The following is a 22,161-nucleotide window of genomic DNA, read 5'->3' as shown; positions in this document are numbered from 1 at the left end:
AACTCATTTACTGAACAAACAAAACAGTCTGACCTTCAAGTGACCATCTTCCTTCCAGTCATTCTTTATCATTCATGGATAAAAATCCTAACCCTAGCTGATGCTTACTATCTACTTGAGGTGCACATACCAAGAATCTTGGTGTTTCTAGAGAAATCATACAAATGATTACATCAGTATTAGTATTATTCATACTCACCAAACTCCATGGTCCCTTAATGCTGCCCAGTCATTTCTATTTCATTTGTTTGATCAAATCTCTCTTCTACTTACCATAAGAATATTTCAAACCATATGTGCTCAGCTGTCTCCACCGGCTTCCTCTGCCCTACTTCCCTCTTTATTTTTGGCCTTACATCAGAGAGAAAATTGAAGTCTCATCCTCCTCGTACTAAAACTAAAAGCTTACCTATTTCTACACATATCCTCTCCTTTACCCTCCAGTTGTAAGAGTCCCTGTTCCTATCTACAGCCAATATTTCACCTATGCCTTTAATTATGTTTGCTCTCAACTTTTAAAGCAATATATATTATCCATCATTTCTTCTCTTTCATATATATTTAACTATTCCTTCTCAATGAGACTTTTCATACTGGCAGTTAAACATGATCAAGGCTTTCCTATCTTAGAAATTAAATCTTCCCTTACCCCACATCTGCTGCTAGCTACTCCTTCCCTTCACAGGTAAATCTTTAAAAGATTTGCCCATGCTTCTGTTTCCATTTCCTTTTTCCCACTCGTTCTAAGGCCACTACAGTCTGACTTTCCATATTATTTTATTGAATCACTCTCACAAAGATTACCAATGACTATAATGTTGACAAATCCAAAGAACGTTTTTTTAATTCTCATTTGATTTTTCAATAGCATTTGACTGTTTCCTCTTTCTCTCAACCCTTATTTCCCCTGAATTCTGAAATATGATAATCTACCAAGTTTTGTCCTGGTTCTTCTTCTTCATAGGTTCATCCTCCTCGATTCACTCACTGAAGTTCTTCAAGATCAGACCTAGCTTTCTTACTCCTTCACACTTCCTGACCTCCAGATTGTATAGTATCTGTTCAGTATTTCTGCTTAGCACAAACATCTTTTAAAATCAACATGTCCAAGACAATCCCTCTTCTTCCTTTTAAGCCTACTCTTCTTCTCTCATTTTGTGTCTTAAGGAAAGGTACATCCCTCCATCCAGATGTGCAAACCAGAAATGTCAAAGTTATTCTTAATACCTTTAACATCTCACTGTACTTCACTCCATGTATCCAAGCTATTATCAGGGCCTGCTGGTCTTCTAAAAGTCTTAGAAATTTGTCTATTTAGTCCATTTTTACTACTACACCCTAGTCTAAGCTATTATCATCTGTCACTGGGACTCCAGCAATAGTTATTAGCTAATAGTTGCGTTGCATCTACCTGGCCCACCCAGTCTGTTCTCCACTGAGCACCAAAGTAATTTATTAAAAAAATTTAAATACAGTTACTTTCTTTTCTGCTCCTAAGTAAAACCACTTAAATGAATTCTCACTTTTCTTTGAGGAAAAAAATAGGGCAAAAACCTGTAACCTTTCCTGCAAGGACAGGTCATACGTTGACCTTCCAATTCATGGGATTCATCCTCATCACTCTACAACAGTCTTTTGATATACTGTGTTCTCTGCTTGAAAAGGTTACCATACTCAATATCCTCTGTATGTACTCAGATAAACTCTGCTGATCTCTTCTCAGATGACTTCCTGTGCCACCTACTCCATATTCAATAATGAGGCTTTTAGGGGCACCTGGCTGGCTCAGTCAATACAGCATGTGACTTTTGATCTCCTGATTGTTAAGTTTGAACCCCACACTGGGTGTAGAGATTACTTAAAAAATAAAATCTTTATAAAAAAGAAATTAATAATATGACCTTTATACAGATGTCTTTTTCCACCATTAGACTAAAAGCTACATGAGGAGGTGCCTGGGTTGCTCAGTTGGTTAGGCATCCAACCCTTGATATCAGCTTAGATCATGATCTGAAGGTCATCAGATCGAGGCCCAGATCATCTCCACACTTGGAGCAGAGCCTGTTTGGGATTCTCTCTCAGTTCCTTTCCCACTCACACACATGCTTTCTCTCTCTCTTTCAAAATAAATAAACTTTAAAATAAATAAAAGCTCCATGAGAACAGACCTATGGCTGGTTTTACTCACCACTAGATCCAGGTGCTTGGCCTACATTAGTAGTCATAAAAATATTGTGAATTAATAAATGAATGGAAGTTAATACATATTATGTTTAATTTACACTCATTTCTTTCTTTTTTTATTTAAAAAATTTTTATGTCTTTATTTTATTTTGAAGGGCGGATACAGAGCGAGAGGGAGACACAGAATCTGAAGCAGGCTCTCCAGGCTCTGAGCTGTCAGCACAGAGCCCAACGCGGGGTTCAAACCCACGGACTATGAGATAATGACCTGAGCTGAAGTCGGATGCTCAACTGACTGAGCCACCCAGGTGCCCCCAATTTACATTCATTTCATCATGAAGTTTATATTGGTAACAGTCTGATAAACTTAGCAAATAAAATTTCTGACAAATTATGCTGTCACTGAAGAATGTGTAATTCTAAAAAAGGAAATTTCCAAATAATACTATTTCTTTTAACTACCAGAGCACAAACCTTATACTGACCTTAGGAAATAAAGAAAATGTCTTCACATTTGTAGCAATGCTCTTAGTTGTGTACCCAATATTCATTCTTTGCCTTATCCTTACTGTCTTGATTTTGTTTAGAGGTTCATTTTTACCCCTTTGGACTCAAAGAAGATTACACTTATCCTGACCAATCTAGGTCAATCATGGCAGTCCCATGTCTCCTGTCAGTTTGGGAATACTGCCAATCTAGTTCTGCCAATGAGACATGAGGAAGTGCTTCTGGGAAAGACTTCATCATTCATAATGAAGAGATAGTCCTTTTCTGACACTGGACAAAATTGTACCTGGCTGTAAAGCAACCATCCTGTTACCAACACATGAAAGAGAGTAAAATCCAGAAAATTAAAAATAATTTAACTGGAATCCTATCATGCTATGCTTGAAACTGCCCTACCTCATGATTTTTTGCTTGTCTTTTTAAATTATGATTCTCTGTTATTTGCAGCTAAAGTCATCCTAAATAATAGATAAAAATTTTTTGGCCCAAGTTCCTCAAATGAGGAAAATTGTTTCAGCTAACCCAGTGAGTATTTGTATAGTAAATAGATTACAATAGTACTCCCTATATAAAGCTAAAAAGCAAATCATTTAATTGAGAACCCAGAGAAGAATTTTAAAAGAAATTTATCAAGCTGAAAACTGTGAAACTGAATGGATAATTATGAAATTAATTCACTGACTTACTAAAAATATTTCGCCTTTGGCAATTAATTACACATGTTCAGTAGAAGAGAGTACAATTTATTGTGAATATTTTGAGAAAGAGAATCTGTTTCTACAGATTTTTTTTTGCTAACTGAAAGACTGCCAAATACATTGTGAATTTTCAAAGAATTAAAATGTAATAAAATGTACTTAGCATAACTCTCTAAGACCAATATTTTATATGACTTATAATAAAAGATATGCTCATTATTTCAGCCCAAAAATGCCAGGAGATTGGGCTGAATTTGTACCCATCTTACTAAATAACTTAAAGGTTCTTTTCTTAATAAATTCTGGAAATAAATTTACGGGTTTGTTATTTGTCTTTTTCTCATAAAAGTGGGTGATAGAATGCATGCCAAATCTAGTTATTTGCTCTTATTAGCAACGAACACTATGATTTGTAAAAGCAACCATTTCTGGTGAATTTGAAATGTAGGTGTTCTGGCATTTTATTATTAAAATGTGAATGAGAAGTAGATAGCCAGAGATTTTCCAAGTAATCTTTTAATATATACTCTTTAGATATTCTATCCTTAATTAATCTCTTCTTAAAATAATTAAATAGCCCAGATTACTTTAAAATGTCTATAATGCTAAGCATAGTGTTGCTTTTTATTTATTGACTATCATTTTTTAAAGATGTTTTTTATTTTTTTATTAAAAATTTTTAAATGTTTATTTATTTTTGAGAGACAGAAAGGGACACAGAGCAAGTAGGGGAGAGGCAGAGAGAGAAAAGAAGACCCAGAATCTGAAACAGGCTCCAGGCCCAAGCTGTCAGCACAGAGACCCACACAGGGTTCTGTGAGATCATCGTCTGAGCCGAAGTCAGACACTTAACCAACTGGGCCACACAGGCGCCCCTAAAGATATTCTTTTTTGAGAGAGTGAGCAAGAAAGAGTGCAAGTGGGGGAAGGGCAGAGAGATGGGGAGACACATAATAGGAAGCAGGCCCTAGGCTCCGAGCTGTCAGCACAGAACCCAATTTGGGGCTTGAACCCAGGAGCTGTGAAATCATGACCTGAGTCACCTAGGCACCTCTAAATCTACTCTTTTGATGTGTAATGTATAGTCAGTCAGGTATCCTTCTTATTTGCTTTTTAAATATACTATCTTGATGTGTAATTTACATGAAATATTTTAAGTGTACAGTTCAATGCAGGTAGAAAAAAATCTATCTGTGTAACCACCACCACAATCAAAATATAGAATATTTCCTTTACTCTCCGAAATTCCTCATGCTTTTTCCAAATCATGATTCAGTACCCTTCGCCCAGGAAACCACTGATTCCTGTCTGTCACTAGAGAATAGTTTTATTTTTCCTACAATTTCACATAAACAAAATCATTTAAAAAGTATTATTTTGTATTTGGCTTCTTTCACTTACCACAATGTTTGCTCCATTTTATTGCTGAAGGAAATTCTTTGGTATGGATATATCACAGTTTGTTTATCCTTTCATTTATTTTTTATTTGTTTTTTAAGGATTATAATTTTATAGTTTTATTAAGACAAAAAATGACAATGTAGTATGAAGACATATTAAAGTTTTCACAGAAATCTAACACATGACTAGAAAGATTTTACAATAGAAATTGTTGGGGCATCTGGGTGGCTCAATCATTTAGGTGTCTGATTCTTGATTTCCACTCAGGTCATGATCTCCTGGTTCATGGATTTGAGCCCCAGGTTGGGCTCTGCACTGACAATGTGAGACCTGCTTAAGATTCTCTTTCCTTCTTTCTCTGCCCCTCCTGTGTGCACATGTGTACACACACACGTATTTTCTCTCTCTCAAAATAAATAAATAAAATTTAAGAAAAAGATTTTACAATGGAGTTTTAGATGTAGGTCTAGGTGATGTCAAGAACTGATGGGGGACGCCTGGGTGGCTCCGTCGGTTAAGCGTCCAACTTTAGCTCGGGTTATGATCTCATGGTTCGTGGGTTCCAGCCCCGTGTCAGGCTCCCTGCTGACTGCCAGCTCAGAGCCTGGAGCCTGTTTCAGATTCTGTGTCTCCCTCTCTCTGACCGTCCCCTGTTCATGCTGTCTCTCTCCCTCAGAAATAAATAAAACATTAAAAACAAAAACAAAAACAGAACTGATGGATCTCATGATTCAAGACAGCATTTTGGGTATTAATTAATTATTAGAATTAAAATTTGTTATGTGTTTTGAAGTGAACCACTTCCCCAGTATGAAAGTTTAATCTCCTGAGACCAGGGCTTTTGAAATCATTCAACTCTTAAAGTGATTTGATGAACTTGTGCTGTCAGTGACTAAATCCTGGCACCATTGATTTCAAGGTTCAAAGCTCAAATAACAGGCTCCAAGAATTTTCCACCCTTGGAGCATGGGCCCTTGTCTTTCCCTTCTCTTCCACCTTCTATACCACCCTCTTCCCCTCTCCAAATACTTCAGGTAGTGGCTTGGATGCACAAACTGATGTTTAACACTTCATAATTGGAAAAGAAAGGGTCTTATCAATTTCAAAAATTAGCACCTCTAAGACAGAACCATCTGCCTATGTATGTGCTCCAGTATGACTTTCCCTCTTCAACTAGTTTTCATTCCCCAAGTGGCAGCTTTGGTAATTTGTTAACTGGCTTAGTATTTTGTTGGGAACAGCATTAAGCTCAAGAAGGGAATAACTTGACTTATAAATTTCAGGTATTCACAGCTCTTAAACAGTTTCTCATAGTCCTCATTTAGGTTGTCAATGACATTTTTAAAAGACAAAATATTCTGGACACAAATGAATCACTGCTGGCTTATTCTTTCCATTGTTTCACCACTTCCCCAATCAGGTCCCAAATTTTAACAAAAATGATCCCATCCATCTCTGTTCCTTCCCAACCCCAAATAATATACCAGTAATAGCCAAAAACAACACACATGATACGCTGTAAAACTGCAGAGTTAACACTATTGGGAAGAAGGCTGTATATTGTGGAGATGTGCTTTGAAGATCTACAGTATCTTTTGCTTTCCCACACACACATTCTGCAAGTTTTGTCTTTCATGGAAGGCCCGTTGCCTTTTTCAGCAAAGTACAGAATGGGCTGCCTTGCAACATTTCTTCCCCTGTCCCTCCACTGGGATGGGTGTGCAAGCTACATAGCTTGGAAAGGCTTTAAAGCACTCTAGCTGCTGTAGGGCACAGAAAAGAACATATTCTCAAACCAACACTCTGGTGCCAAGACAAGTAGAACTCTTCTGACTTGAAACCCACAGTCAGATGTGACAGGGGCTGCTACTCAGGAGAGTTAATTCTTGTCCTTTCTTTGGTAATCATTTTTTAAGGGGTAAGAATTCTACATCAGGGGAGCCTGGGTGGCTTAGTCAGTTAAGCGTCCGACTTTCGCTTAGGTCATGATCTCGCGGTTCGTGGGTTCGGGCCCCGCGTCGGGCTCTGTGCTGTCAGCCAGCTCAGAGCTTGGAGCCTGTTTCAGTCTGTGACTCCCTCTCTCTCTGACCCTCCCCTGCTCATGCTGTCTCTCTCTCTCTCTCCTAGAAATAAATAAAAATAAAACATTAAAAAAAAAAAGAATTCCACATCAGTCTTTCCTCATTGAAGGATATGACCAGCTGGTGGGCACTTGACATTGGCTTCCTTGGCAGGGACTAGGTCAATCTCAGCAGCATTTTTCCATCATCAGGAACATGAGTTCTCTACCAGTCTGTAGATCTAATAATCTGTGGCTGTTCTGACTCTTCTTTTTCTTGAGTTTGCTCTCTTCTTCCTTAGCTTCAGAATCAGAGTCAGCTTTGAGCTTGCCTCCCTCTGATTTATCTGTCTCAGGTACTGTTTTCTGTGACTGTAGAAACTTGGCAATAAGATGAGGTTCCCTTCCGGCTCCCACATGTTATCGGAGAGCCCCTTCCACTTTAGGAGGTAGTCCACTTTGCCCTTTGTCATTCAAGAGTCAAGAAGTTTTCCCATCACATACTTCTCTTCCTCCTCATCTAGCACTTCCTCTACTTTTTAATTGTTTTGTTTCTTCTCCATAGTGCCCACCAGCTTTCTGGTCTAAAGAAGGATGCTGCTCAGAGCAGCACACAAGAGCCGGGGAGGATCTGGTGCAATAGCGTGTCGTGTCAGGTAGATGGAGTGGGGTAGGGGGAGTGGTGACCAGAAAAGCAAGTCTATGGCCACAGTGGAGACCTCCCTGAAGTGGTGTACGATAGGCCCTGGCCAGAAGCTAAAAGACTGTCCAATCATTTGTTGATGGATTTCTCAGTAGTTTCTAGTTGAGGCTTTTATGAATAAAGCTGCACTGAACATTCACCTAAAAGTCTGTGTGTTGATATACATTATTTCTATTAGGTAAATACCTAGAAAGGGGATTGCTAGATTGTGTGGTAAGTATATGTTTAACTTTATGAGAAACTGCCAAATTGGCTTGCAAAGTGGCTATATCGTTTTGCATTCTCATTAGCTATTATGTGAGACTTCTAGTTACTCCAGATACTCACCAACACTTAGTATTACCAATCTTTGTAAAATTTTAGCCGTTCTACTGTTTGCATAGTGGAAACTAATTCTGCATTTTAATTTGCATTTCTTTGATGACTATTGAACATCTTTTCATGTTCTTACAGTTGATTTCTATGTTTTTTTAGTAAAGTGTCTATTTTTTATTGTGCTGTTTATCTTCTATTGAGTTGTCAGAGATCTTGATATATCATGAATACGAATTTTGTTTCGTTTTGTCAGATGTGTTTTCTGATTATTTTCTCCAAATTTGTGGCTAGACTTTTCATTTTATTAATGTTGTCGTTTAAAGAGAAATTTTCTTTTTTGTGGGTTTTTTTGGATAAAGCATATTTCATCTTTTTTGTTTTAATTTTTAGTTCATGCTGTTTAGTCTCATCTAAGATATCTTTGCCTACCCCAAAACTGTTAAGGATTTCCTCCTAGAACTGTTACAGTTTTATTTTTTATGATTAGATCTCTGATCAGTTTTTAAGTTAAGTTTATGATGGTATGAGGTATGGATCAAGGTAATTTTTAACAGAGATAGCTAATTTTTTGGTGATATTTGTCAAAAAGACTGTCTTTTCCCCAATGAATTATCAAGAATAATTTGCCTCTATATATTTCGGTCTATTTCTTTCCATTGCTTTTTATGTGTATCCTTATCCAAAACCATTATATCTTTGTTTCTCAATGTTTATTTAGTTTTGAGAGAGCACAAGTTGGGGAGGGAAAATGAGAGAAGGACAGAAAGTCTGAAGCAGGCTCTGCTTTGACAACAGAGAACCCTATCTGGGGCTTGAACTCATAAACTGCAAGATCATGACCAAAGCCAAAGTGGACACTCAATCAACTAAGCCACCCAGATGACGTGCCAAAACCATTGTATCTTGGTTACTTTATAATTAATGCTAAAGTCAAGTAGTGTAATTCTTCCAAATTTGGCTATTCTAATGTCTTTCCATTTCCTGGGCTTTCATTGAGCTTCCTGGATCTGTGTTTGACATTTTACAAGAACTCAGAAAAAATTCTGGCCATTATTTCTTCAAATATATTCTCCTTCTTCCCAGTCTTTCTAGGGCTTCAATTATATATCTACAAGACTGCTTGATATTAACCTACAAATTACCAACACTGTCCTTTTTTCAGTCTTTTCCTTTTCCTTCTCTATAGCAGACTTCAGTTTGCATAGTTTTTATTGCACTGTCATGAAGTTCACTGATATATTCTTCTCTAATGTCTAATCTGCTATTCAACCCATCCAGTGATGTTCTTTTTCCATTCAAGATATTCTAGAACTTTCATTGGTTCTATTTTTAGTTTCCATTTCTCTTCATATTGTATTCATATTTTTATTTAATTCCTTGACATATTTATAATAGCTTTTGAAACGTCCTTTACTGTTAATGCTCTTTGGAGAGTCTATTTCTATTGATTGACTTTTCTCCTAGATAATGATTACCTTTGGGGATATTTGTGAATTTTCTGTATGTTCAGCAAAATATCTCTCCTCTGACAGTTCGAAACACAAATGTATGCCTACCCTGTGCATACTTCCATAGTTATTTCCTTTTCACATCCTCATTAGCTGTTTTTTCCCTGGTAGTTAGTTGTTTATACCAAACCTTGTAGAGTTCACCTTGTACATAAACAACTTAATATTTAGTGAAAGACACAAGGGATCTGTGGGCAAATTTTAGGAACTATTACCTAAATAGCTCCCTCATTTATGGCATTTCAGGGAAAATTCCAGATATCTCTAGGTCTTAGAACTTTGATGTGTGAAGAATACAGTGTTTTTCTTGGATCTTCTTTCCCTATACCACAGGTCCAAAAACTGCCTCTAAGTATAAAGATGGGGTAAATTGTAGGACTCACTTCAACTTTTCATCCTTCAAGCTGGACTTCTCATTATCTAATATCTAAAATTCACTGTCTCATATATTTTGTCCAATTCTAGTTGTTTGAAATAGGATGGCTACCAGTTATTCTGTTATGATTATAAACAGATGTTTCATGTTATTTTCACAGTTATGTTAACTGATCTTTAAGTGAGGATACACAGCAATTAAAATCTAATAAAAACAATGTATGTGGCATTTCCCCATCATGAAAACAATACTGTTCTTGAAGTCAGAAAATGGGTTCCAGTCCTAGCTATTCCAGTTGATCCACTTTGGATAGGGCAGGTAGGTAACTGTTCTAAATCTCATTAAATCTGTGATCTTAATGTCCAAAAATTAGATATTAAATCTGTGATCTTAATGTCCAGAAATTAGATAAAGTTCATCAAAGGTAATTTACTTGGAAGATATGTATAGATTTTAACCTAATAAATCTTTGTATGTAAACTCATATAATAAACCCTCTGATTTAACCATTATTGTTTTATATCCTTACCAATTAAAGTGTATTAAAATATAAAATGTAAATATAAAAAACATAAGATAATTATAATACATTAATAAAATTAATTTTACCTTTTCAGATTTTTTAAAAGTTTTATTTATTTAAGTAAGCTCTACACCCAATGTGGGGTTCAAACTCACAACCCCAAGATCATGAGTAATATGCTCTTCTGACTGAGCCAGCCCCATCTTTTCAGATTTAATATTATGTTTATGTCTTAACTGTTTAGGGGAGTCAAAGCATAATGTTGAGGATTATCTGTCCTTAAGTATCATCTGTAAAGTAAATCTGTAAGCTGAAAATTCTGTTTTGCTTTTATTTCAGCTAAGGAAATCCACATTCCATCCCCTCACTTAGGATTTTATTCAAGAAAAGAGAGACTGACTACAAAATAATTACTTATAATATTCTAAAATAATCCAATTGTATAACCAAAAAAATGACAATAAATAGAAGAAAATTGGCTATTCACATCTAAAAAATGAACTATAGTATCAAATTCCATATTTTAAAAAAATCTGCTTTCATATTTTAAAATCTAGAATTAATCCCTGGTATGAGCACTAGACTAAGTTTAAAAGCAATAATAGTATCAATGACCTTTTCCTCATCTATCATAAAAAGCTCTTTAAAGAATTTTTTTTAATGTGGTACTTATTTTTTTAATGTTTTATTTATTTTTGAGAGACAGATAGAGACAGCATGAGCAGGGGAGGGTCAGAGAGAGAGGGAGACACAGAATTTGAAGCAGGCTCCAGGCTCTGAGCTAGCTGTCAGCACAGAGCCTGACGTGGGGCTTGAACCCACGAACTGTGAGATCATGACCTGAGCTGAAGTCAGACGCTTACCTGACTGAGCCACCCAGGCACCTCAAGNCCGTATTGGAATCCATGGTGAGCATCCTTAATCAAACTTTGTTACTCCAGGTGCTCCCTTATGAATTTCTTAAAATGCTCTCTAAATTCCTTTACTCACACTATTGGAAAAATCTCTGCTCTGTTACTGATTTGTGTGTGAGCATTCCATAATAATGCTATTATGTTGTATTATTTTCAATTGAACCGTACATTTCTTAAACTTGAACATTTTCTTAAAGTCTTTGCTTGTTTGTTTAGGCTTACTGAGTTATTTTTCCAATTAACACATTTGAGCATCATAAAAGTCTGGATTTTCCTCTGGTTTAGGGCATGTGATAAAGTCCATTATTAATTTATACCTTGACAGTCATATATGAAATATTCTTTCAATCCTTATGTGTTTTTTTAGTGGTAACAAGGAAAAATCACAAAAATGAAATATGTTTACATACAAATATTAAGGGAATGTTTATTTCTTCTAAGTCAGAGTTGCCACAAACACTACTCCTTTCCTGCTAACTTGTAGAATTGTTTCTCTTCCTGATTTATTAACTCCCTGCACTAGTTCTAACCCAGCAACCAGTGATCTAATTTCCCATAACCTGTTTTCTCTGTCATACAACGTATTTTCTTTCTCTGAAACCACATGAGAAGTACAGGAAAACAAACAGAGAATAAAGTTTCAGAATAGCAGAACAGGAGTTCTCAAATTTAGTAGGGCTAGGAATCATTTAGAGACATGTTGAAATTTGCATTCCCAGGTCTCACACTCAAGAGATTCTTAATTTAATAAGTTTGGAGTGGGGGACACTAGTTTGAATTTTTAACACATAGTCTAGATGATTCGGATGTAGGTGTTCTGTGGACCAGAGTTTGAGAAATACTGCAAGCCCTCTGTCTGTAATAAGTATCTGATGTTTCCAGGTGACAGAAAAAGTATTCTGTACTCACTCAAGTAGACTGAAACTATGTTTTCCAAATCTGGTGTACAAATACCAGCACACTGAGTGAAACAATCCACTGAAGTAGGAAGAAGATATTAGAATTATCTTTTCACCTAAAAAAATCAGCTTTATCAATGTTAAGTAAAAGATTGATGCTTGGTACCTCAAAAAAGAGAGAGAGAGATTCAGAAAGGAGATACCAGTTCTTTTTTCATTGTCTTCTCCACCATTGCAATCTCATGCTGTTTATGACAGTACATAGAAAACCAAGCAAAAACAAACAAACAAACAAATAAGATATAACTATTAACTGTGAAGAAAATATATAAAGATTTCTCAAAGGAGATGATGTCCCATATTATAAAATAATTGACATGGTAATACCACTTCTCTGACCATGAACCTAAGAGATAACTGAGGGAAAATAAAACTTATCCACCACAATGCTAATCTTAAAAAGTTATGTATCTGGAGCAGACATTTTTCATTTTCCATAACTTTGCATCTTGTGCCCACAAATTTTTCTTAATACCTTTTTTAACCCCTGGATACATATATTTAACCTATACCTCACAGTAGCAGGTGCTATGTGATTATTAAACCATACCAAGTAATCTAAAACCACCTGATTCCAGTTTCAAAGAGATAGGCCATAGCTCAAATATCACAGAGTTTAGTGAAGAAATATATCACTTTGGCCCTCATTTCAAACTTCTTAATTACTTAAAGTAAATAAGTGGGTTTCCTTCTGATTTTGCACTGAAGATTAAAATATAGTCATTTCCCCATCGTTCCATTCTGAGCTCTGAAAAAACTTTTATGACTTAACTATCTTACTTTACTACCATCTTCAATAATTTTCTCTTTATCTGACTGCAATAGCCTTTACAATACAGTTTTTTTATATTCTATTCCAGTTTTTTATTCCTTTGTAATAATCTAAAAATAGCTACTAATCCCTAACATTCCTAATATTTTATCATAAAAGAGAAAATAATTTGTGTTTGTCCTATGACCAAGCCACTTTTTTATTCCTATTATTGACTTGGTATGGCATTATTTTGTGTTTGTCAGTGTAACTTTCAAAATTTAAATTTTATTTACAAAATAATTAGCCAGTCTTACCTTTTCACCTCCAAAAAATTCTACTGATACTGAAGGCCAGGATTCTGTTGCCACCTATCCTTTACCTTGTTCTTATCAATAGTATTAATTTATTTAGTATTTTTTATTTGAAGTATGGTTGACATACAATGTTCATATTTGTTTCAGGGGTACAACATAGTGATTTGACAGTTCTATACATTATGCAGTGCTCACCATGGTAAGTGTCGTTTCCATCTGTCACCACACAAAGTTATTACATTTTTATTGACTAGATTTCTTAAGCTGTATGAAAAGTGATATTTAATCAAATATTTACAAACATGCTCATTACTGAATCATGCCCTGAGTTTTATAAATTGTGAAAATTCCTTACAATCTGTAAAATTTAAACTAAAAGCTTTAAAATAAGATTTTTTAAAAAGAATTAAGAATCGCTTGATCATCGTTTTAAATAAATTGCTCTCTACAGTCAAAAAGCAAAATAGCAGTGACATTTTTATTTATACTCAACCTTTCATCTAAGAACATGTAATCTTTAAAAGTGATTATTACCCCGATTTTACCGCCAAGGCATAGAATTACAAAGATTGAACAGAAGTGAACTCAAGAGGCTATCTAATCTAGCTTCTATCTCCAAGGATGACTGCATTTTAACAATCCAAGAGATATGGCCATCTTCTCTAGTTTTCAAAATCTCCAGGGAAGATGGTATAAGTTGCCTTGGCAATTTGTTCTGGTGTGTAATATCCCTTGTTATTCTCATAATCCAAATCTGAAGATAAGAAGGAAATAAAACCTGGTTCCCCAGATCCTCAGGGTTGTAGTTGTAAAATAAGAAGACGAAGAAATAGATATTTCAATAAGAACAATTTCCAATATCTAGTCAACTATTCACCTACTGCAAGCAACAGTCATTTTGAAAATACTCAGGCATAACAAAATTATTTATACCTATCTTAGTTTCATAAAAAATGCCTCCCTTTAGTAAGAGAAATAATTTACAATTATTAGACGTATACATAGGAGTCCTGAAGATAAGAATAGCATATATTTATCGGGGAATTTCTGGGTAGTGGCCATTGCATTCCATGCATATCATATTGAATCTTTATATCACTTCTCTGAGGTAGGTGCTATTATTATCCCCATTTTTTAAATAAGAAATTGAAGCTAAGAGAAGGTAAAGTGTCCAAAGTCTTATTGATTCAAAGCTGGGATTAAAACCTAGACAGTTTGGTTATGTTTCACTGTCTCTCTAATAGATACTTAATAAATTTTAGTTGTAATTATCAGGCTGCTTTAGGATTGGTTGAAAAATCCTTCTCTGTAAAAAAAAATTTTCTTCAAACTCCTATTAGTTCCTCCACATTTTTGTCAGATTAAAGATGATCTGGGAAATATAAGTACTCTTTGAAAAACATGCATTTATATGACAAGTAATACTTCCCAAAATTTGCTTCTTAAAACAAATGATTTTTCTTAGACCCACCTAGATTTGCTTTTAAAAATGCATATGGATACTTTTAAATGGAATTTTAGTTATTTTGGACTTTACTTACTCATTCAAGAACCCAGTAGGTACTTCTAGGTCTTATTATTTTAAGCAAAAAGGAACAGATTTGAGATTTGAAGCTAGATTAGATTGGCTTCCCCATCTAAATATTCTACAAAATATTGTAACCAACTAGTGTTTCCCTAAGTGTAAACATAACTTTTAACTAGGTAAATGGCCAGGTATAGGCTAGCCAAAGAAATCTTGCTTTACTGGGGTGTCTGGGCGGCTCAGTCGGTTAAGCGCCCGACTTCGGCTCAGGTCATGATCTCACGGTTCGTGGCTTTGAGCCCCATGTCGGGCTCTGTGCTGACAGCTCAGAGCCTGGAGCCTGCTTTGGATTCTGTGTCTCCCTCTCGCTCTGACCCTCCCTTGCTCATGCTGTCTCTCTCAGAAATAAATAAAACATTAAAAAAATTAAAAAAAAAGAAATCTTGCTTTACTAGGGTAATTTATGCTGTTAGTACAAGAAACATGCTTATAAATAGCTGAAATTTGCATTCTATTAATACTTTCTTAATATTTCAGTTTATTAGCTGACATTGATATTTAAAAGAAAAACACCAACACATTCCAAAAGCCATGAAAACTTTGAAATTTAATATACTTTAATATTTAATACAAAATTACCTTTTTCATTGTTTCCTTTCCCACTGTAATCACATGCCCATCTTGCCCCAGGCCGTTCTTAAAGAACAGAATTCGGTTTGAGGTCTTCTCAGTGAGTTTCTTCATTCTAACAGAGAGAACAGGCTTGGTTTTCTGTCTTTTGACATCAGTAGGAAACATCAGCCCATTCATTGTCCAAGTTACTTTCTTCATTAACAACAGATGGTCTAGAAGAGAATTTTTTTTAAGTCAAGTCAATATTTGGCTTCAAAACTAGAAATGGACACACATGCTTCCCCTCCTCCTCTTACCTATATCACATTCACTGGCCAGTCTCCATTTAGATGCTGGTTTTCTGAAATGCTACCACCAGCTTCCCACTAACCGTGACATAAGCTGTAGCAAGCTGTCTGCTCTGATAGCCTGCATAAATCATCATTTCTGAAGGGAACAGATGTTCAGGGTATGAAAGAGTAATACCACAATTTAGTCCTAATTAAAATTCACCTTAGCATGCCTCTATCACTGATCAGAGGCACTGGGCTGAAAGGGTCCACTGAAAAGGTCCAAGGTCCTTTGCTTACCATAAAACAATATTGGTCCTGAACTTCTGTGTTCTTTAGGGTTGGGAAACGCTTTATTTTCTCCTTAGTATGATTTATTATCCATGTTATTTTAAAGATGATGACCTCCAAATAGTAACCTTATACATAATTCTCCTGTGACTAGAAAGAAGGTGCCTTCTGGAATATCGTTAGTGAGAGTTTAAAAATATTTCATTAATAATAAAAACGAGCTCTGCGTTAACTGTTTACGTTGACCTATTTCTTTTCAAAGATGTGTGCAGGAATTTAAGTTTCAAAATTCCCACTCATATTAATGGGAGTGCAACTAAATGATTATGCATGACTCTGAGAATGTGAGGGTAAGAACAGAGGTGTAGCATATTGCATACTAAGTTGCTCTCAGCATTCCTCTCTTTGCAAAAGGTTTCATTTCATAAATAAATAATTTACACCTGGGTTATTTTTTTACTTGTGCATTCAATTTATTTTAGATGTTTTCTTGTCATATAAATTACTAAATTTATGTGATTTTACAATTAAAATGATCCCTCCCTCATCTGCTCTTTATTTGTCCTAATGAGTGAAGTAAAACTTTATTTGGATACAATTGAAAATAACTGCATTTATTTGCTCAAATTTCTACATAACTCTTCTCTATTAGCACTTAGCTTGAAAGAATCATGGCCTCTTTGACTTAGAAATGGTACTTTACATAAAATCTGCAAGTATTAATATGAAACACAAGCCACTGGTTCTGGGAACTTCAAGTCCCAGAATGGCTACATTAAATGCTAAAAAATAAAAAACAAAAAAAGGAAAACACTGTGTTTCTCTCTTTTTTTCTCTTGTGTACATACTCACACACATATACTTGTACACACACACACACACACACACATATATATACACACAGTGGGTAGAAATATGAGCAAAACTTTCAGAATAAATATTAGATTATAGATATGACTAAGCCTTTAAGAAGAGAAAAAATATTTTTACAGAAATTACTATAATCTGAAATTGATAGGAATTAGAATTAGAAAAATAAGCTAGACATTAATGAGTTAATATATGCCCCAAAGAACTGAAAACAGGTACTCAAATAAATACGTGAACATGCAGGTTCATAGCAACCCTGTTCACAATAGCCAAAAGGTATAAACCAAATATCCACCAATGGATGAATGGATAAATAAAATGTAGTATATACATACAATGGAATATTATTCAGCAGCTAAAGGAATGAAGTACTGATATATGCTACAATGTGGATGAACCTCAAAACATGCTAAGTGAAAGAAACCAGACATAAAAGGCAACATACTGTGTAATTCCATTATATGAAATATCCAGAATAGGTAAATACATAAAAGCAAAATGCAGCCTAATAATTGCTGGGGTGGGAGTAGGGGCGAATGGAGAAAAATTTAATAGGTAAAAATTTTCATTTTGGGATGATGGAAATGTTTTAAAACTAGATAGAAATGGTGGTTGCACAACATTGTGAATGTACTAAATGCCACTGAATCGTTCATTTAAAAAGTGACTAATTTTACATTATGTGAATTTACCACAAAATAAATAAATAAAGGAAGAAGAGGAGAAAGAGGTGGGACAGGGGGAAGACTAATGGTTAGTATCTCAGTGAAAATAAGAAACCATTTCTCACTCAGAAAGAAGAAAGTACATTGTTATTGTTTGATGGTTTATCTATAATCCACATACAAACACACACAGATACTTTACAGGGCGAAAAGGGTCTAAACCTACAAACTAGGTTTGAATAACAGCTCTGTTACTTAGTGATGGCAGATGAGTTATAATTCTCTGATTTCTTACGTGATGAAGATTAAATATTTTATAGGTTAAAGTACCTAACGCAATGAAGGTACTTCATAAATATTGGCTTCTTCCCCCACACCCCTAGAAATTCTAAACTTATTATGAAGCATTAGAGTGAATTGTTATATCAGTGAGGGTCCAACCAGGAAAACAGAATCCAGCACTGAAGAGTATTTGAGTAGTGGGAATTGACTGCAGGGAATTGGTTATGTAGGTAATGGAAAAGACAGAGAAGCAACCAAAGGACAGTGAAGCAACCCAGAGATTGGTAGCAGCAAGAAATCACTCCTACCTTAGGGTGCCTGGCTGGCTCTGTCAGTACAGCATGTGACTCTTGGTCTTGCAGTTGTGAGATTAAGCCCCACACTGGGTGTAGAGATTACTTAAAAATAAGATCTTAGAAAAATAAAAAATGAAACCAGTCCCACCAAGGCCAAGGTGAGAAGGCCTTACAGGGACCCGGATTTAAAAAATCTTACCAATAAAGGCTTTTCCCCTTTGATGATTGAGACTAGGGTCAGGTTTAGGGTGAGACAAGCGAGGGGCCATTAATACAAAACTGAAAGAAGCATGCTCAGATGTGCAAGTGTACAACCCTCAGTAAGTGCCTCCTTAAATTTGTCACGTAGGTGCATCACTCATCTTACCAGAGTTCCAGCCTTGCTTCTCTCCTCTATGCAGACTCCTTAAATTCCATTAAAGTAAGGTTGACTGTTAGCCAGACCCTATTTTATATGATGTATAGATACTAGCTCATGATGTCCTCTCAACAAGTTTATGAGGTAGAAAATATTATCCTCATTTACAGGTGAGGAAACTGAGGCACAGAGAAGTAACTTGTGCAAGAGCTTGCAGCTAGCAGGTGGTGGCAGCAAGATATGAACTTAGTTCTAGAAACTTTATTCCTAATCACTACACTATTTGACTCTACCATATATTTTCTGCTGTTATTTTAAACAAAATTTCACAACTTTCCACACAAGTTGGACATACTTTCACATTTCTTATTCTTCGTGTTTCCACTTCTTTCACAGTTGTCCATTATCTCGGGAAGATCTTAAACCTTTACCTCCTAATCATTTTTCTGCAACCAACTGCTTAGTCATTCAATGATATTTACACTTACTGGGTGTCCATTCATCAATGTATCAGGGTGATAGCTGAGAACAGGGCAGAATAACTTGTGCAGATTACAGTCTCTTGGTGGAAAGATAGACAGTGGAAGCTCTCTCTGAAGAGGTGACTTTTAAAAAAAATTTTTTTTAATGTTGATTCATTATTTTTGAGAGACAGAATGGAGTGGGGGGCGTGGCTTAGAGAGAGAGGGAGACACAAAATCCAAAGCAGGCTCAGGGTCTGAGCTGTCAGCACAAAGCCCAATGCAGGGCTTGAGCCCACAAACTGAGATCCTGACATTAGGTGAAGTCGGATGCTTAATGGACTGAGCCCTGAAGAGGGGACTTCTGAGTAGTGAGGCTTGAAGAATGAGAAATCGGTCATGAAAATCTGGGGGGAAGAGCATTCCAGGTAGGGTAAAAATCAAGCACAAAGTCTCTGAGATGAGAATGAGCTTGGCATATATGAAAAAGAAAAACAAAGTCTGGATAGAGGCAGAATGTGTATGCATAAAGCCTAAGAGGTAGAAAGAGGCCAAATTGTACAGAAAGGGATAAAGGGTTTGGATTTTATTCTGGATGTGAAGGGAAGCTATTCGAAGGTTCTCAGCAGGGCACCTATGAAAAACAGATTATAGCAGAGAATAGATGACACTGGTAGTCCCCACCCCCGAATTCCCTTTATCAGGCTAGTGTACCGAAACTGGCTGCTGTAAGTCAACAGCCTCTAACAACTTAGAATTGCACCCTTCTCCTGGGAACTGCCCTTGACTGAAAGGAACAGCCACCTGGACAGGAAATGCCTGTGATGTGATTGTCTCTTACCTCCTACTCACAGGTACAGCCCACAGCCAATGACTGACTGACCGGGGACATAATGGCCAATCTCCTTGTCTTAAGGGGGCAACTCTGTGCTGTGCTTCCCACTCCAGATTGAGGCGAGCCTTTAGCTGAACACAGGATATAGCAAAACTTCTTTCTCTACTCTAGTTGTTTCCTGCACTCATTTACAGGGTTCATCTGAGAGTATTCCCTCACTAAGCCCCTCATACAAAAATCATCTCAGGCTCTTGCTTTGAGGGAACCTGACTTGAGTCAGAGTCAAAGAAGAGAGAACTAACTCTTGGCTATCTTTCTTCACAGTAACTCTTAAAAGCATCATTCCTTTCCATTCCCAGCCAGACCCACTTGTCCATTTCTCTCTCAGTCTTCTATCATCTACAAGAGCTTCCTAACCATATTTTATTTTCCTTCTTTATATATAACATCCTATACTCCAATTATAGATGAATTTTCCTAAAATATAAATTTTATCATTGCCTGAAGAAAAAGTTCTTGGAGCTAGCTTTTGAAGTTTTCCACTAGTCAGTCACCAGTCTCTCTGTCAGGTAGTCAGGAAATATTTATTGAACCTATCCTTTATGTCAGACCCTGTGCAAGATATATGCTCCTTCCCTTAAACTTATGTCTAACAGAAGAGCTTACTGACAACCTGGCACTATCCAAATTTTCAGATTTTATCTTACCATAGTTTAAAGCACTATTTTACCTAAGCCAAGCTCATTATTCTTTGATTCTATTAAGGGCATTTTTTTTTTTAAAGTTTACTTATTTATTTTGACAGAGAGAGAGAATGAGCAAGAGTGGAGGAGGATCAGAGAGAGAGAGAGAGAGACAGGAAGAGAAAGAGAGAATTCCAAGCAGGCTCTGCACTGTCAGCACAGAGTCCAGAGCAGGACTCAAATTCATGAACCACAAGACCATGACCTTAGTTGAAATCAAGAGTCAGCTGTTTAACAGACTGAGCCACCGAAGCACCACACCAAAGGCATTTTTAAGTCGATTCTTCATCTATTCAGACTTAAGTCCTTCTCAAGATTCCATTTAAGATCTTCCTTTAGTGTTCCAGCCCGCAACAGTCTGTCATCTCTTTGATTCTTCACAGCACATGCAGTCTATACCACTCACTCATATATTCATCCATTCAGTAATGTTTGAGAACATACCACATTTCAGGTGTTGTATTACATATTAAGGAAAGAGTTTAAACCATTTGGAATTATGTGAATATTTTATAAATATATATTCTGTTTATGCTTCTATACTTAATTCCTTAGAAGGTAGGAATCTATATTTATTATTATTTTGCTCCAGGGTATATATAAATTCACCACACATGGTACAGTTACTAGATGTTAACACTTCCTATGGATTTAAATGTTGAATTGGTAGAAATTTAATTTTGTCAATTTTTAAACATACTAATTATACAAAACAAATTTTGTTGCCTGTGTGTATATACCTACCATTTTTATTCTTTACATCCTCCCAGTATGAACTTAAATATGACTGATCTACCACCTTCATGCTCATCGATGACCACAATGGTACAGAATTTTTTCAGGAAAAGAAGAAACCTGCCAAGGAGAACTGCTTGCCAAATGAAGGTTTAGGAATGGAGTAAACTGGAATAAACTCAAAGTGTATTTAAGGTAAATGCTTACATATTCCTCAAGACTAATGGAAGGGGGGTCATCTCTCTTAAAAACTATTTCCCAGCTTGGACACCCTTCCCTTCTGCTTTCTGTGAAGATGTCTACCACTGACAATCCCACCGTACCATCATTATCATTGTGTACTTCCTTAGCTAAATCTATACTGCCTACCTAGTGCATGGAGCAGGTGTTCAATAAGTGCTGCATGAATCAATGAATAAGGCCACCTTTTGTTTTAATATAACTTAATCTGATCAAAGAAATATATTCATAATTCTATTACCTGCAAATATGCAAGGACACTTTACTCACTTAAAAATAGTCTAAAGTAACAAGAGATCACATTTCTGAAGTTTCAAATTGGTGTTCTGAAGGAACTCTTGATAGATGTAGGAAAAACACATAATACAGTAAATTTTAAAGTAAATTTGAAAATATAATTTATAACATAAAAATATATAGTTTTCTAAATGTATTCCTCCTACTTTCCACATCTTTGTTGATACTGATAAACATGCAAAGACTATTAGAAATATATAAAAATTTTTATACAAATAAAGATGTTTAAACCAAAATGCAAAGAAATCTAATAAAATAGTACTAATTATGACTAAACCTGATTAAAAATATATTAGANAAACTGTGAAATCATGTCCTGAGCTGAAGTTGGATGCTCAACCATCTGAGCCACCCAGGCGCCCCTTCTTTATTTTTTCAGAGACAGAGAGAGAGAGAAAAAGAGAGAAAGTGGAGAGGAGCAGAGGGAGGGAGGGAGGGAGGGAGGG

General features: G+C 35.9%; 1 protein-coding gene and 1 pseudogene across 3 annotated transcripts in view; both read right to left on the bottom strand.

Moving 5' to 3' along the window:
- Window positions 1-22,161, bottom strand: part of LOC144238939 (doublecortin domain-containing protein 1-like) — a 103,272-nt gene that overhangs the window by 24,402 nt on the left and 56,709 nt on the right. For all 3 annotated transcript variants that reach the window (XM_077772883.1, XM_077772884.1, XM_077772885.1), the window contains one exon: window positions 15,380-15,585. In XM_077772883.1, coding sequence (XP_077629009.1) covers window positions 15,380-15,585 — 206 coding nt within the window. The remainder of the gene's footprint in view (window positions 1-15,379; window positions 15,586-22,161) is intronic.
- Window positions 6,670-7,412, bottom strand: LOC144238963 (chromobox protein homolog 1-like; annotated as a pseudogene).

The sequence above is a fragment of the Crocuta crocuta genome, unplaced genomic scaffold (genome assembly GCF_008692635.1).
Source record: "Crocuta crocuta isolate KB4526 unplaced genomic scaffold, BGI_CrCroc_1.0 scaffold382, whole genome shotgun sequence".
Taxonomy (NCBI): domain Eukaryota; kingdom Metazoa; phylum Chordata; class Mammalia; order Carnivora; family Hyaenidae; genus Crocuta; species Crocuta crocuta.
Note: the sequence above shows the minus strand (reverse complement) of the source record. Positions and strands in the feature narration are given on the sequence as shown.